Below are 19,015 nucleotides of genomic sequence, written 5' to 3'. Positions count from 1 at the left end.
ATCTGTGGGCGCATAGAGTAAACTAGTTTATCTCTCCTTCGCAGTCTGTCCTTTGTTGTTGCAAATAACCTGCCATCCATCAATATGATGCATCTTTAAGAGGGGCTGCAGTACCACCCTGCCAAGGCAACAGTTGGAAACCTCACAGTTACTCAGTAACAGCCCTTTAACAGAAGACAAATGCTCTCCGTTCTGTGTTTCATCCCAAGGCGCTGCAGAGATCAGTAACAAAGGTTGGCTTGGTAATGTTTCCATTTGCCTTTCAAATTTACTTCACACAGCATTAAACAGGAGAGCACTGGCATAACAACATAAACATGTTTTAAGAATACTTTACTTAGTCTTCATAATTAAAATAGCTTTGAAAACATACTAAATAATGTTTTATTACAATTTAATAATGCTGAAAATTTTGAGTGAGGGGTAGGTTTAAAGGTAAGGGTTAGTGTAGAGGGATAGACTATACTGTACAGTTTGTACACATTTAAAAACATTAAGCCTATGGCAAGTCCCCCAAAAAACATGTGTGTGTGCGCATGAGCAAAATTCAAAATACAGGTTATAACTGGAAAAGAATAATTCAAACCATAATTTAACCAGTACATCTCTGTCTCTCTGTCTCTATTTATATATATGGGCAGCTGTGGCCTAATCGTTAGAGGGTTGGACCTGTAACCCGAAGGTCACAGGTTCGAGTCACGGTGCTGGCAGGAGTTGTAGGTGGGGGGGAGTGAATGAACAGCACTCTCTTCCACCCTAAATACCCATGGCTGAAGTGCCCTTGAGTACTGGCATAACAACATAATCTACTGTAAAAGCACTCAGATACTCATAAATAATCTTGATTAGACAGTGATGGGGGGTGTAAGGGCCTCCCACTTGGATGGGTTAAATGCACAGCACCAATTCTGAGTATGAGTTACCATACTTGGCAAATGTAGTTTTGCAAGCATTTTTATTATTATTATTATTCTATTATTATTATTTTTCGAATTTTTTATTATATAAACGTTATATAATATAAAAAAACATATGTTGGCAAAGTTTATAATTTCAAGTAATAAGCAAAACACTTTTTTAAGGTTTTTAAGATAATGAGCAACATACGTAATTTCTGTCAAGATTATCTTTAAACAAGAACAACACTGTATGTGCGGATATTAATGACAGAGTGCACTGATGATGCAAACCAAGAAGATTATTCTTATAGTTATTCTTATTTATTTATTTATTTATTAACTTGTCGAGTTGAATTTCTGGCCATATCTAGAACTTGTAATTGTGAAGTGACCCAATTGACACTGGGAAACGCCTCCACAAAATCACCACTATTACATCCTTTGAGTCATTTCCCACTATGCTATTTTAACTTCTTTCATTAAACATAATTCTTCCCAGCACATACAGATTTTCATGCACATGTGATAAATTTTTAGTCTTTCTCTCTTTTCTAAATTGTAGTCATCATATTTTAATTTTGTGCATTTGCTTGATTAGCTTTAGTCCTAAATAGGGTTTTTGTCTTACCCATCGATCCACGTGTAATGGATTCGATAGGGGGCCCTTACACCCCCCATCACTGTCTAATCAAGATTATTTATGAGTATCTGAGTGCTATTACAGTATATGTGGGCTGCTGTATAAAACTGCAGATGTGTAAGACCTCCTCAGGTAACGCAGTAATTCTAATGTTGGAATCAATCATGCAGTAATTGAGTCTAAAGAAACTGTTGAAGCTTAACTTTTTTTCGCAGGTGCTAATTAAGTGAAACAAGAGCATTTTTCTAATTGTTTTTACTGATCTTAAAGGAATAGCAAAATCAAAAATGAAAATCCTGTCATATTTGTGTCTCTTTTGGTTTCTCAGTAATAACCTGTTTTAGGTCTGGCTGCTTAGAAAATTATAAAAATGTAGGTGTACACTAGTAATCAAAAGTCAGGAATAATAATGTTATGAAATAACTGTCTTGTGTTTACCGACTGCACGTATTTGATAAAAATCAAATAAAACATTAATATTGTGAAATACATTTAGTATAAATAAATAAATAAAAGCTACATTTTAAACTCCCTTCACTCCAGTCTTCAGTGTCATGATCTCATTGTATATATATATATATAGTGGGGATCGAAAGTTTGGGCACCCCTTGCAGAATCTGTGAAAATATGAGTAATTTTCAAAAAATAAGAGAGATCATACTAAATGCATGTTATTTTTTATTTAGTACTGTCCTGAGTAAGATATTGTACATAAAAGATATTAACATTTAGTCCACAAGACAAAAAAATTGCTGAAATTATTAAAACATCCCCACTCAAAAGTTTGGGAACCCTTGGTTCTTAGTACTGTGTGTGGTCACCTGATGATCCTCGACTGTCTTTCTGTTTTGTGATGGTTGTGCATGAGTCCCTTGTTTGTTCTGAACAGTTAAACTGAGCAGCGTTCTTCAGAAAAATCTTTAAGGTGCTGCAGATTCTTCAGTTTTCCAGCATCTTTGCATCTTTGAACCCTTTCCAGCAGTGACTTTATGATTTTGAGATACATCTTTTCAGACTGAGGACATTTGAGGGACTCAAACACAACTATTTAAAAAGATTCAAACATTCACTGATGCTCCAGAAGCAAACAAGATGCATTAAGAGCTGGGGGGTGAAAACTTTTGGAATTTGAAGATCAATGTAAATTGTACTTAATTTTTGTACCCGGGAAACATACAAGTATCTTCTGTTGCTTATGAAGGGCAGAACTAAATGGAAAACAATTATATTTCAACAAAATAAGAAAAATGTGGCCATCTTCATCGTGTTCAAAAGTTTTCACCCCCAGCTCTAAATGCATCTTGTTTCCTTCTGGAGCATCAGTGAATGTTTGAATCTTTTTTAATAGTTGTGTTTGAGTCCCTCAAATGTCCTCAGTCTGAAAAGATGCATCTCAAAATCATAAAGTCACTGCTGGAAAGGGTTCAAATATGCAAAGATGCTGGAAAACTGAAGAATCGGCAGGACCTTAAAGATTTTTCTGAAGAACGCTGCTCAGTTTAACTGTTCAGAACAAACAAGGGACTCATGCACAACCATCACAAAACAGAAAGACAGTCGAGGATCATCAGGTGACAGAACACAGTATTAAGAACCAAGGGTTCCCAAACTTTTGAGTGGGGTTATTTTAATAATTTCAGCAATTCTTTTGTCTTGTGGACTAAATGTTAATATCTTTTATGTACAATATCTTACTCAGGACAGTACTAAATAAAAAATAACATGCATTTAGTATGATCTCTCTTATTTTTTGAAAATTAATCATATTTTCACAGATTCTGCAAGGGGTGCCCAAACTTTCGATCCCCACTGTATATATATATATATATATATATATATATATATTGTGACACGTGTCCCGAGCTCTTGTCAGCATCGCCCTGGAAACCGAGCAGGCACACCTGCACCTGCTTGTCACGGGCTGAGCAGCCACACCTGCGCCCCATCAAGCGGGGAACTTACCTTCATCCTCGAGTCGTGTCCTTCTTCACCCTGCCACACTGTTGGAGAATGCGGGCAGGACAGTGAAGAGGACACCGATGACCCCTCCCCACATGGTATTTCTACTGTTGGACTGGTTTGTTTTTTGTTTTTGTTTTTTTCTCCACGCTCCTTGCCTCACGCATCTTCTCTGGTTCCCCAGGTGGCGCTCCTCCCCCGACGATGGAAGAGCTGTTGAAGAACCTCACCGAGGTAAGCATCCGCCAGCAGCAAATAATGGAGCATGTGGCCTCCCGGCAAGGGGAAACCAAACGTGAGCTGGCCACACAGTATTACCCAGGATGACAGTGCATGATGACGTAATGATGTATCTCCAGATCTCTGAGACCCTGGTCACGCAGGAGGTGTGGCCCAAGGAGGAATGGGCATGAATCGTCGGCTCAAGCCGCTAGCCTCTCCCGTTTGGCCCAACACTGGTTGCTGGCTGGGGATCCCACCATACACCAGGTAGCAGACCGCATTGTGGTCGATCACCTCCTGCTGGCCTTCCCCGCCCGCTTCGTCAGGCAGCCGGTATGCAAAACCTGACCAACATGGACAAACTGGTGGAGGCCATAGAGCTGGCGGAGGCCACCCAACACCGGGAGGTAGGGCAGAGAGTGCCGCCATTTCCCCGAAAGGTGGTCCAGGAGCAACGCATGCCGGAGGGCACCCAGCGACCGGTGAGCAGGCCGGTGGTTCCCGGCCCTCAAGATGAACCCATGCCCACTGAAGCACCCCGCTCTCTGGGACAACCTTGGCTGGCAGGCTGCACAGAGAATGTGCTGTGGGCAGAGGTGAAAGTAAACGGCCGCCTGTTCCTGGCCCTTCTGGACTCTGGCATTGCCCCGCCAGCCAAAGCCAAAACAAAGCTGCCCATCACCTGTGTGCACGGAGACACCCGAGAAGTGCCTGGTACCCACAGCCACCTGCAAGTTCCTATCCACCTGGCAGGGGCCGTACACCATCACCAAAAAGGTCGGCCCCCTTACGTATCGTGTGCGGCAACCAGGCAGAAGGAAGGAGGATCAGCTCTACCACGTCAATCTTCTGAAGCGCTGGGTCGGTACCGCTCTCGGCCAACACCAGCTCGACTCCCATGGTTGTTGATATGGATCCCCAACTCTCAGCCGCCCAAAAGTCGGAGCTGCAACATCTGGTCAGACAGTTTCCAGATGTGTTCTCCCCCCAGCCTGGGTGGACCCACATCTTGGAGCATGACAACCACACACCACCGGGCACCATCGTCCGGCAGCGACCCTACCATGTCCCGGAGGCTCGACGACATACCATCAAGGAAGAGGTACAGGAGATGCTGAGGTTAGGGGTATCCGAATTCGACTGCTACCCACTCCCCGCCCTCCCCCAATCTCCCCGCTTCTCCATAGGAACAGGACGATTTTGGGGGGGATTGTGACACGTGTCCCTAGCTCTCGTCAGCGTCGCCCTGGAAACCGAGCAGGCACACCTGCACCTGCTCATCACGGGCTGAGCGGCCACACCTGTGCCCCATCAAGGTCTGGTTACTTAAACCCAGCAAGCGAACACAGAGGCGAGAGATGTCTCCACAAGACTCGGCTAACCCTTTCCTTCACTGTGCCTACAGAAAGCAGCGTATGACCGCCAGCCCCACCACACATGGGAGAGCACGGACCCACACTGCAGCAGTGCACGAGTAACAAGGAAGCCGAACAATGAGCAACAAGCCGCCTCACAGAAACACTATTTTCACCACCCCTCCTTTAATAAAATCCACCTTTCGGGGAACTTACCTTCATCCTTGAGTCATGTCCTTCTTCACCCCGCCACAATATTTTCATTCCATATATTCAGACTTTCATTTCATATATTCAGACTTTCATCCTATATAGTCATACTTTCATTCCATATAGTCAGACTTTCATTCTATATATTCAGACTTTCATTTCATATATTCAGACTTTCATTCCATATATTCAGACTTTCATTCCATATATTCAGACTTGCATTCCATATAGTCAGACTTTCATTCTATATATTCAGACTTGCATTCCATATAGTCAGACTTTCATTTAATATATTCAGACTTTCATTCTATATAGTCAGACTTTCATTCCATATAGTCAGACTTTCATTCTATATATTCAGACTTTCATTTCATATATTCAGACTTTCATTCCATATATTCAGACTTTCATTTCATATATTCAGACTTTCATTCCATATATTCAGACTTTCATTCTATATATTCAGACTTTCATTCCATATAGTCAGACTTTCATTTCATATATTCAGACTTTCATTCTATATATTCAGACTTTCATTCCATATAGTCAGACTTTCATTCTATATATTCAGACTTTCATTCCATATAGTCAGACTTTCATTCTATATATTCAGACTTTCATTCTACATATTCCGACTTCATATTATAAATATAATTATTTCCTGAACGGCTTGCCATAATATATATATATATATATATATATATATATATATATATATATATATATATATATATATATATATAAAATCAAATTAATGCATGCTTGGTAAGCATGAGAGATTTTTTATGGTTATAATTATGGCCACTTATTGTGCCTTTTGTTATTTTTTTGCTTATACTTATGGCCACACTTAATATGAACATTAGAGCCAGGAAGTTGACATAAAATAATTAATTAGTTGACACAAGATAATGAACATGTCCTGAATTGTGACATAAAGTTTGTCACACCTTATAGACTTTTGTTTTTGTTTTCATTTCCATCCCTCATATTCTTTGACCTAGTTTCTGTCTCCCCTTGATTGTGTCATCATGTTCAGGTGTTTTGTGTCAATTATCCTCACGTTCCCCTTATAAGGTTCAGGCTGTTTGCAGTCTCGTCTATGGAATACATCTGAATTATCAACGTGTACATGTGTTTCTGCCTTCATCAGGTGGACTACCCCATGTAGATTATTAAAGACTTTGCTTCATCATCTGCCTCGTTTATGTGCTTCTCTCCCAAATCACACCATGACAAAGCTATGGAAAAACTTACATTTTGTTCATTCTTTTAAAATTATTATAATAATAATTTAATAAAACACTCTAATGTGTTAAATCTTGACGTGAATGTTCACAATTTGAGGCGTAACTGTCAGACATGCCATTAAGTGCTAATTTTCTAAAATATTTAGTTTAATACCCACTGCAGGACAGAATTTTCAATTATAATTAATAATTCACTGTCCCCCTCCTAGACCACTTTAAAAAGGCTCAGTGAAGTCATAATGACGATGAAATGAAGTCATAATCATGACAAATAATCATTAACAATCTCTATATTTTTGTAGATAGCTGCAGAATAGGCTCTTTCCAGAGTAAACACAAAAACCCTTTATTTCGCGCAATTGGGTGCCTGTGACTGCATAAGTATTGCTTTCAATTGCGTGTTTTTTTTCACTTTTGGATTCCATTCAACCCACAGGACTTTAACGGCCCAGTCTGCTTCTGCATACATTAATATTGAACTGCAGTCCGGATCCCCTTGAGTGGAATTTTAACCTACAAATATTGTTAGTCTTACTTTATCTAGTACCATAAATAAATGTTGAGACATTCATCTTGCTGAGTCGACTTTTAATCTACTCTGGGAGTTGTATGATATAAAATAAATGCCGGACTGCTGTACACACAAAATCAAACCTGTGCTGACCTGCAGCTCTTTGGTGGCTTCTTCTTCGGCTCTTTCGGACAGCAATATTAGCCTGTGTTTTAGATTCCTAGAGAAGCAGGTAGCTAGAATGAGGGATAATGTTGCGTAAATACCTATTCTCACTATCATTGTGCTGCGTCCTGGCTGGCGGCTGTTAGTAATGCGGCCACACCATTGAAATGCCAACAGTAGTGACTTCAGTTAAAATAACTGGGTCAGAGATATTTTCCAATGAAGGCATCTACCTTGGCCATTGCTACAATATGGCCTATTACCATCATTCAGGTATTCATCCGGTATAAACAGAAGTAGGTCCAAAAGATTTAGAGATTGTTTGTACCCCAGGCTTCCTATTTATTTGTTAATTTTGTTTGGAGCATTGTGTACAGTAATATTGTATTTTAGTGCCTACTGGTGTAAAATCTATTATTTATCTTATTGAAATTTAGTTTAGTGGGGATATATTGAAGAGCTTGACATTTTTTTTTTAAGTAGCCAATAGGCTAGTAATCGAGTAACAAGGCAAAAAACAATTGTGGAATGTAGTTTATAGTAGATGGTGTGTAATATAAATAGTGTTGCTTGTTATGTTCCTCATTTGTAAGTTGTGCTGGATAAAAGTATCCGCTAAAGGAATAAGTATAAAGTAATGCTGTTGGTAATCAAATGAGGATTGTACTTATTTGAGATCCTTTTACTGGACAATTTCTATAGAGCTCTGAGTATGGAGGTATCATGCATTACTTTAAGTCAATGTGTTTCTGTTTGTTTTGTCATTTTTATAGGGGAGTACACTAGCAAACTGTAGCAAAGTATTTTTTAAAACTGTATTTGCAGTTAATAAAATATTAATGAAGTAAAAAACAAGGGATGTTTTGTCATCATTTTTTTCACCCTCATGTTGTTTCTGCTGAACATAAAAGAAGATATTTTTAAGATTGTTGGTAACCAAATAGATGCCAGATGCCATTGTATTTTTCCATATTATGGAAGTCAATGGCAACCAGCAAGAAAGAAATTCATACAGGTTTGGAACAACATAAGGGTATATAGTGACAAAAATGTATTTTATTGTGTGTGTGAAAGAGAGACTTTCATGTCTGTTTCTTAACACACTTAAAAGAATCAATTTGTAATAATGTAAAAAAAAATATATATATATATATATATATATATATATATATATATAGATAGATAGATAGATAGATAGATATAGATATATATACATACATTCATACTTTAAAGTACACTTTAAATCATTTTTAATAATAATTTGATAATCTTGTGTTGTGCCTTAAATAATAACGCTTATTTTGATGAATTGACTAACACACTTAAAGGGATAGTTCACCTAAATATGAAAATTTGATTAGAGTTTATCTGCTTACCCCCAGGGCATCCAAGATAAAAGTGACTTTGTTTCTTCAGTAGAAGTATGATTAATTTTTATGTAATTGAAAATAACTTGCAATTAAGTGTCTAAAAACAGTATATTCAGTATATTCGCATATTTAAATATATTCTTGAAAATAAACATTTAAACTCTTATCAATGGTGTACTAAATTGTATTTCTTTTTCGTAAGGGTATAGATAATGGTGTGGATGGAATAAAGTAAGAATGCTCTTAGTTAGCAGTAGAGGTCCAGCATGAGCTGTGCTGCTTGTGTGGGTGACGCAAGTTCACGCAAGTATGGCTTGTCATTTTCCTGATTCTGTTCTCCCCTTTGTATTTCCTGCACTTTCCCCACTGCCCTGTCAATAAAAAGTGTCAATAAGGACAAAAAAATGCTATAATAGATTCCAAGAGGGCATGAAAATTTAACTGCAGTTTTTACTTCCCAGACAAGGTATTGTGTTAGCTTACTATGCTGAGTGTTACCGTAGCTACTAGTTAGCCCCCGGCAGCAAAACTAACGCATTAGCTAGTTTCAATTCTTACTTGTACTTTAATGCTCTAAAATGCTACTAAATAAATGTTGATTTGTCTCGTTTATTACGTAAATAATGACATGTTAAGGGGTGTATCAAGTGGAAATTGGGTCATCGATTTCAAATCTGGGCATTTCAGAAGGGTAGAAATGGAAAAATCATAATTTAAACTGGGAATAAGTTTTGAGTTCTGACACTTAGAAGGTTGTTTTGTAGAGCAACATCTTATACTGTAGGCTATGTGTAACAAGATCACTTTGATACTCCATTTCATGACCCCTTTGAAAGCAAAAAAAGTACTAATTCTTCATTGTCACAGACCTCAGAAGAACTTTGTAACATTACAGCTCTGTTTAGATCTGCTGGGCCTTGGAGGGTGCAATAAAGCGTGCAAAATGTTTATGACATTTAATTACCCTGAAAAAAGACTCGCCAGCACAGATTTGGCACCCTCAAACTTTATCATTAAGAATGATATCATAAAACCTGACATGTTCCCTTCCTCTCACATCTTTTCCATTCCAGACATGCATTTCAGCAGACCTCATTTTTGTCATCAGATGTTTCTAAACAGCACAGACAGACTTTGAAATACAAAGCAGAGGATAGTGTCATTCATTCACTTTTCCAGACAAGCATTTCTGCAGCAGACAGCCTGTGCTTACAAGCCCTTAGCGGAGACAAGTAGCCTTAACAACCCAGAAGCAGAATCTTGGCAGACGTCTGAAGGTAGCGATCTGACCTCGGATTCTTCAGTTTCGAAACTCCTTAATCGAGTTATAAGCCCTATTTCTGGTACAGCCTTTTGTACTGAGTTCACATTTGAGCGATTATAAGAAATGTCTGGTGTTTTTATAATAATGACACAGGGTAGCGAATTAATTCAAACAGGTATTCTGATAAATAAGATGTGATGAGACAATGACTTAAATTCAGTTGTTTTGTCTCGAAGACAGACATGACTGAAAATACCTATTGATTGCATTCACAAACTCAAAGTTGTCTGCTGTCTGGTAACTTTTCTATTTTAAAAGCTTGTTTGTATAGCGTCTACTTTCACAGCACCGCGTAGCCTCCAACTTAGGTCAGCGAGGTTCATCGAGCATATCCCTGCAGAATAATGACATTTTGATTCCCCTGGATCCCTTTGGCGGTGTAAAAAAGTCAGGTTTGATTAAAGGAGCGGGAAGCAAATTCAGGGGTAAAGCAACGGCCCCCTGACTATGAATGTTCATGCAATGCATTTTTATTCTCTGAATCTTCCATGATGGATGTTATCGAATATCAAAAGTCACCGGCAGTAATGATTCATGTAACAGGGCCTGTAATGGAGGTGTTGCAATATCACTGTTGTAAATACTGTATATTCCTGTGGCTTTGAAGCACAATCACTTTCTCATGCTGCCCTGGGTTGGCATTGTGCAGACGTTATTTATTTTTCCCACATATTTCATGTTCGTTCCGATAGTAGAGGGAAACAGAATTCTTTTTGACACCATATTGTTCAAAACATTTCTCGCAGTCCGCTGAGGGCTGCACAGCATGTGGCGGTGGATGGCAGTAGCTCTGAAAGTGAAGGACATTACCCTTGCCTTTGAAAATATTTTCAGATTTATGCTCTTAGCAAAAAAGAGATTTCATCTTAAAGCTGAGGTGTTGTATTTTTCTCACACTTGCTGAACATGGAGAGACAACTGTAAGTAAAGTGAATATGATTCTGGAAACATGGGATGGATTCTGGGGCAGGATTATACATTTTTGAACCAATGGCAGAGGAAAGGAATATTCCCATTTTATTATGAATGATCCATTAGTGCTAAAAACTTCTGAAATAGCATACTTCCCTACTGTGCATGCAGTGTCCGGAAGTTTATGCATTTGATTCCAATGATCCTGGCTTGCAGCACCTTAAAATACTGTTACTGTAAACAAATAATATAATGTGGTATTATAATGTGTGCTAATCATTTGGCGGTATTTACAAATCAGGAGATTTACATAGGATATTTGCGGTCTTGTTTTTTCAATGCAGCCTCTGACCGCTTCATGTCATCTACCCATTCATTAAACTATTACAGGTGAGTTACTGCAAAAAGATGGCTATTGCTATACTGTTAATGAACTATGGCACCATGTGCTTTTTAAACCATATACATAGGTTTCACATTATACTGTATTATCAGCTCAGAAAATACATTAATTTGACTAGAAACACAAAATATATGTAAATTGCATTATGTAATGTAACAAATCTAATGTAAATGAAAAGCATTGTTCTAGTAAAAATGCATGTTGGGGAATAATGTGGAGAGGTGAAAAACTGTATATGGAAAGTTTTGCATACATCAGTAGGCAAATGTACCCCCTATGGCAATAATTTTTTTTTAAATACATGTGTAAACAGTAAATATCAATTAATTCTATTTTTGAAATGGAAAATGTATTAATATATTTCAGAATGTATTACAGGGACAAAAAAATACAATGGAATGTGGAATGAAAAAGTGTCTGGAATGGCCTACTAGAGATCAAAATGTACAATGATCTAATAATGTTTATTTTTCATGTTGTTTATTTGTGTGACGAGTGGGGCGGGGCTGAGAGACGAGGGAACAAGGAGTGAGGCCAGGTGTAGTGATTGGAGATGAGCTACACCTGCGACCCACCGCCGGTCTCGAGTCCCACGTAGGAGATGGAAGGATATAAAACTGGAGCGAAGACCGTGAAGGACGAGAGAGGACCAGGCCTGGGCCATTATTTTATGTTTTGCTTTTTATTTTGTGCGCACCAGTCGTCCACGAGGGGCTGGTGCGCTGTTTTGTGTTTATTTTGAATATTAAAATGATGTTTTGATTGTGCGCCGGTTCCCGCCTCCTTCTTCCCGGTGATTATGGAGTTAATATTGTTACAGTGGTGTCGAAGCCCAGGAGAGGGAGGAACGCGCTGCTGAAGATCCCTCACCGCTGTGGTGAATCCGCGGTGCCCTCGAGCTGGACAGGTTCCCGCAGGTCCCCATGAGCGGTCCCCCCTGGAGGACCTGTTTGTATTTATTGTATTTATTTATTTTGAATATTAAAATTCCCGCCTCCTTCTTCCCGATGATTATGGAGTTCTGTTGTTACAATTTGTTTTTGTTTTCTTTGTACAATTTTTCCTTTCATTGCAAAAACACTTGAACGAGCTGTGTTCAACCAAGTCTCCACCTTTCTCACACAGAACAACCTCCTGGATAGCAACCAGCTGATTTCAGACGTGGACATTCAACCAAGACTGTCTTGCTCTCAATTGTTGAAGCCCTACAACTGGCAAGAGTGGATTCAAATCTTCAATACTTTTCTTGTTGGATCTGCCTACTACTTTTGACATGGTTAAGCTCCAGATCCTCCTGTCAACCCTTTTGGCAAAGGACATGTCAGGAACCACACTCCAGTGGTTTGAGTCTTACCTCTCAGATAAGTCCTTCGAGGTAACTTTTGAGAGGTGAGGTGTCCAAATCGCATCATGTTTCTACTGTGGTGCCTCAGGGCTCAGTTCTTGGACCTCTTTTATTTTCTATCTACATGGTATCAGTAGGTTATTTCATTCAGAAACATGGCTTTTCATATCACTGCTATGCTGATGACACGCAACTCTCCCTCTCATTCCATCCTGATGATCTGACAATAGCTGCTCAAATCTCATCTCATCTAACGGATATTTCTTGATGGATGAAGGTCCATCAACTTCAACTTAACCTTGCCAAGACAGAACTGCTTGTGGTTCCATCAAACCCATCAATTCAACACAATTTCACCATTCAATTAATCACATCAACCATAACTCCTTCAAAAACAGCCAGAAACCTCTGAGTTACGATTGGTGATAAGCTGACTTTCTCACACCACATCGCTTAAACTACCCAGTCCAGCTAATTTGCTTTTTTTCAAAATCAAGAAGATCAGTCCCTTTCTTTCGGAGCATGATTCACAACCACCTTGTACAAGTTATTGTTCTGTCGAGGCTGGACTATTGCAATGCTCTCTTGGCAGGTCTGCCAGCCAGTTTTATCAAACCTTTACAATGAATCCAGAATGCGGATTCATTGTTCAAGATTGGTTTTAATGAGCTGAAAAGAATGCACGTCACACCTTTGTTTATCGATTTACACTGGCTACCAATAGCTGCTCAGATAAAGTTCACAAAAAAAGAGGCACAAAGTCACTTTCATGGATTTTTACATTAAATGTTCACTCCTGGTGAAATGACCTGCCCAATTCAATCCGAGTCCTTAGCCATCTTGAAGAATTGGCTAAAACGCATCTCTTCCACCTTTAATTGACCCTCTAGCACTCTCTTTTCTAATTCCATGAAAAAAACTTTCCCCTTATTTGACCAAGAAGGAAAGTGATGGGGTGCTGCGCCAGATGACCTGGCCTCCACAGTCACCGGACCTGAACCCAATCGAGATGGTTTAGGGGTGAGCTGGACCGCAGACAAAAGGCAAAAGGGCCAAGAAGTGCTATGCATCTCTCGGGGAACTCCTTCAAGACTGTTGGAAGACCATTTCAGGTGACTACCTCTTGAAGCTCATCAAGAGAATGCCAAGAGTGTGCAAAGCAGTAATCAAAGCAAAAGGTGGCTTCTTTGAAGAACCTAGAATATGACATATTTTCAGTTGTTTCACACTTTTTTGTTATGTATATAATTCCATATATAATTCCACATGTGTTAATTAATAGTTTTGATGCCTTCAGTGTGAATCTACAATTTTCATAGTCATGAAAATAAAGAAAACTCTTTGAATGAGAATGTGTGTCCAAACTTTTGGTCTGTACCGTATATATATATATATATATATATATATATATATATATATATATATATATATATATATATATATATATATATAGTTATTTATTTAATTTGCACTATGGCCCAGAATGAGTGCATGAGTTAATTGAAGTTTTTTTGTTGTTGTTGTTGTTGTTTTTTCCCTAAAACATAGAGACACTGACTTATGTGTCTGCATTGTCTGCATCAAATGACAGTTTTGACCTGCATTGTATGCAACAAATGACAGTTTTGACCTAAATATGATTTTCAGTTACAATAATTAATCGTAAATTTTGACATTAATAACTTACTTGACATTAATAACTTACTTTTAACAGCATCAAACATGCGCACACGTTTACAAGAACTCCCGGTTCTTACTTGTGAATTCAGTTCACTGGAGACTCACACTACACGGTTCATTTGAATCAGTGAGTTGTCGACTCTAGAACAGTTCATAAGACTCAGTTTGTTCATGAATCAGAAACCGCTCCTAAAATTATGATATTATGCTTTGCAATGTAGTGAAGTAAAAGTTACTCAAAATAAAACTACTCCAGTAAAGTACAGATACTTAAAATTTACTCTACTCTGTTACTGACCACCACTGTTTTCAAATAACTGATTTATTTTTGAATATATTTTATAGTATATGTATTTATATGTTCATGTGATGCAAAGCTGTTTTTTTTTTTTTTCATCATCATTACTCCAGTCTGCAGCGTCACATGATCCTTTGGAAATATTCTGATATGCTGCTCAGGAAACTTTTATTATTATTGTCAATGTTGAAAACTGTTTAATATTTTTGTGAAAACTGATCTCTTTTTTTTTCTCCTTGGGGTTTTGTTGATGAATATAAAGCTCAAAAGAGAAGCAAAAGTTCAAACAGCATTTATATGAAATAGAATCTCCACAGCTTTGATGTCTGTCAATATAATGCAAATAATATATAGGAAAAGTTTTTGTTTGAGGAAAAAGTATTATCGGAGAAAATGGGAAGATAACATCTGACCTGTCAGATATGCACTAAGGGAAGGCTTTGAAAACAACAAGAACCTTTTAAACTGAGTGGTATCCCAGGATTTGTTAAGTGGATATGCTAAAAGCATCAGGCGACTATGCTTTTCAGGTCAAAGGTGAGTCTCTGTGAGCTCAGTACACACACAGGATATTGGTTTGTACTCTGTATGAGCTTGTACTTAAATCCCTGACAGCACTGTTTTATGCAGTAGTCTATCAATAAGTAGTGTGTTTGTGTATCGTCAGTGATTGCAGCAGGTTCACAATGCAGTTTGACAGTGTTGCACAACTTAAACAAGCTTAAATCAGATTGTTAGACTACAGTTATAATGTGAGCATCTGGTGAATAAATTAGAATGAGCTTTGGCTTGGTTATTGTGTAATTGGTCATTCTGGGACATAACAATGTTTTGTGAAACTATAGAAGCATTCAATTATTATTATTATCAAGCCAGAAACTATACAGCTATGTTCAGAATGCCATGGTCTTTACTATTTATAAAATATATAGTAGCAATTTTCTGTAAGCATTGAATACCTGGATGACTCACTACATTTACGACACAAGTGGGTATGCTGCGAACAACAGATATTCCACAATGTAGGGAGTTTGTGTGAACTGGAAGTAATACCAACCACTTTTGGTAGATGCTGTAACTACACCATTTGAGATAAGAATTTTGTTTTCATAGACAGCCAATTAAAAGTAATTATGTATGTTGAATATGTGGTAAATATTTCATTATTAAAGACTTATTTATTTATTGTTATTCATGTGCACTATAGCCATGTTTAAACAGTACTACTGTTTAAAACGTTCTGTTTAAATGATTTCACATAATAATTTTTAATAATAGTTGTATGCAGTATATAGAGGTGGTATGCCAGTTTACGATCCAAACACAATCTCTCTTTCATAATTGCAGACTTCATATTCGATTTGTCTTTTATAAATAAAAAAAGGAGTGAATGCACACATGAATGCATCTGTGCATGAATGAATGCATCAGTGCAAGCATGCATACATTTCTGTCTTTCTATCTCTAGCTATCTGCAGCTGAAGTAAAACTCTCTTTGCAGCTATAGAGGGATGAGGTGTGGATCAGTGATGCTAAATTAGGAAGGGTGTAAACCCGTACAGGAGGAAGAATACTCCAGGCATTTGGCTTCTGATCACTTGGCCCAGTTCCTTTACACCAGATGAGAACACGTTATCTTTACAGCGCTCATTTTATCTTTACAGTAAGTTTAGCAAAACCAAGAATCTAACGTGATTGAAAATAAATGATTGAAATTGCTTGTTCTATGATATTATTGCTATTGCTATTGCTATTGTATTTTTCATATATATATATATATATATATATACACACACACACACACACACACACACATATATATATATATATATATATATATATATATATATATATATTTAACTATTTTGCCAATTCATCTTTTATTATAATATTTTCTTTTTATTTTATTTTTACACTACATACATATCATTAATATGAGTGTAGTATGAAACAGAATTATTGAATTCAATACAGAATATCATAGATTTTTGGTGGTTTTAAAAAAAAAAAAATGTATACTTCCATTCAGCAAGGATGCATGAAATTGATCAAAAGTGACAACAAAGATATTTAAAATGTTACAAAATATTTATTTATCATATAAATGCTGTCCTATAGAAGTTTCTATTCAAAGAATCCTGTATCATGGTTTCCAGAAAAAGATTGCGCAACTTTAATCAATATTAATCATAATAATGCATGTTTCTTAAGTAGCAAATCAGCATATTAGAATGAGAGACATTATGCTGAAAAATCAGCTTTGCATCAAAGGACAACTAAACAAAAAAAATTTACTCACTACGAACATTTTAACAGTACACATAAAAAAAGGAACTTCTAGCACCATGTATTTCATAATGTGGAAATACATAAGTAACATATTCATGCAGCTAGTATTTGATTTTATTCAAAGCAGCTTAATATATTCAAGACATATGCTATTCTGAACCCATGACCTTGGCATTGTTTAGCACCATGCTCTACCAGTTGGGCTACAGGAACACGACCCTTGTTATTGCCTACAGCAGCAGCAGCAGCAGCAGCGTTCTCTAACTCACGGCTCTCCAACACTTCTCCTCCTCCTTCTCTTTTGCCATTCCACTGCCATCCTCATTGGAAATGATTTGCGACCAAGTAGGTAACTTTTTCCCCATGCACCACATGTACATGTAAGATTAACACAAGCTAAAATGACATATTCTAACAATACTCAAAACAGAGGTGCTAAAACCATTGATACAGCTGCTGTGGATAGAGTCTACTTTTACCAGCATTCTTGGCAACAAATCTTGTAGGCCTTCATGAACTTAAGTTTTACTATATGTTATTCCCTGTATTCCTTCAGTTTATTCAGTCAAAAGCATCTCTTGTTATTGTCAAAGTCATTATTAAAGTATTATTAATGATACTAGGTCATCATTAACTCACCCTCAGGGCATTTCAAACTTGCATGACTTACTTTCTTCTACAGAGCACAAACGAAAATATTTCAAAGAATGTCAAGTTATTGTTGTTTTTTTAACTATAAAAGTCAATGAAACTCAAAACTGTGAAGCTCAAAAAGAAAATAGAAAAAAGAAAATGGTTAAAACTTTAGCACTTCAGCCGAAAAAAGATGTTAGCATTAGAATCTATGGTTTAGAAAATTAAAAGTATCTACTACTACAGTGCCCAAATGTGATATTTATTATTGCAACTAATATGATGAGAAAGGTTATTTTTTTATCATAATGAATGACAACAAAGACAAAAAAGAACTTCACAGATGAGCAAACATAATGCATCCAAACCAAAAGATGTCAGTATAAAGTCCATAATCTGGTAAAACAAACAAAAAAGTGAACCTTTGAAAATAACATGCTTTTGACAAGAGTGAGGTTTAAATCTGGCCTACAAGGAGGGCAAAAAAGGCTAAATAGTAGAAAATACATCTGCAAAATAAGCAATAATCCACGCAGCACACTAGGGACCAGATTTACTAAAAAGGGCAAATAAGCGTTATAGCACAGGTAACACAGGTTCAGCCGGATAATTTCCATAATGACCAGCGCAAATTACCACCTGCTTTTGAGTGTTAAATAATGGCACAAATACCAGTAATTTGACAATTAATTTAATTAACGATTAATAATTTTGACGAGCTCAAACCTTATTAAATCACATTGTGAATAAATTGTGTGTCTGAAAGGCTAACTCTTACAAATGCATATTCAATAAGGCCAGGTGCAAAAATAACAGTGTCCATGCCTTTTCAGCGCTAATTCTTTACTGTGCATCTTTAAATCCTGACAGTACTATTTTAACCAAAATCAAACCGAATCAAAGTTTAACCAAATCAAAATGTAAACCATTATTTACACTCAAAACTCAATCAAAACAAGTGAACAGAATTTAAGCAATTTCTCTAAGTTTTATCAATTAAGTGCTATTCCTTCATGTTTCGTTTTGTTTGTTTTTTTTCATCATAAATAGCTTTGCAGTTGCAGAGTAATCGCTATTGAGACCATACCTGCAGTGTTTGCTTTAACAGTCCAGATTGTTAATCGTTTGGCTAACATTATGAAGCCCAACATCAAAAAACAACATAGAAGTATGTTGCATCCAATGCTGGAGTCAAATTAAACCCGTTACATCCTCACGGCAAACTGATTTAGCTTGAGCCCAAGATTATGTTTCTGTTCTGTCTGATTATAAAGCTGTTTCTTGTCCTGCTTTGTGTGTTTAGACTCCTGGCTAGCAAACATAGCTGCTGTTTCGTGGTGGAACCTTGCCCACATTCAGCCCTGGCAAGGAGGTGGCACTAACCTGAGGGCACTTGGCATGTCCACACAGTGGCTGCTATCTACCCTAACGCCCTCCCACCGCTCACCGTCACCGGTTCTTCGCTCTGCTTCCCAACATTAATTAAACTTGGATGCAGCTGAAGCGCTGCGGTTAATACCCGCTGAAACCTAGGCACCTGCTAACCTCAA

The 19,015-nt window shown here is 37.5% G+C and overlaps 1 protein-coding gene across 1 annotated transcript; it reads left to right on the top strand.

The window, feature by feature from the left end:
- Positions 1-3,426: 3,426 nt before the first annotated feature.
- Positions 3,427-17,096, top strand: LOC113093856 (uncharacterized). Its single transcript, XM_026259431.1, has 4 exons — positions 3,427-3,596; positions 3,683-4,822; positions 12,424-12,609; positions 17,015-17,096. Exons 2-4 carry the CDS (start codon positions 4,056-4,058, stop codon positions 17,094-17,096), a joined length of 1,035 nt encoding a protein of 344 aa, XP_026115216.1. The 5' UTR covers positions 3,427-3,596; positions 3,683-4,055.
- Positions 17,097-19,015: the final 1,919 nt, after the last annotated feature.

This window comes from Carassius auratus, unplaced genomic scaffold, assembly GCF_003368295.1.
Source record: "Carassius auratus strain Wakin unplaced genomic scaffold, ASM336829v1 scaf_tig00215189, whole genome shotgun sequence".
Classification (NCBI taxonomy): domain Eukaryota; kingdom Metazoa; phylum Chordata; class Actinopteri; order Cypriniformes; family Cyprinidae; genus Carassius; species Carassius auratus.
This window is presented reverse-complemented; position numbering and strand designations above follow the sequence as displayed.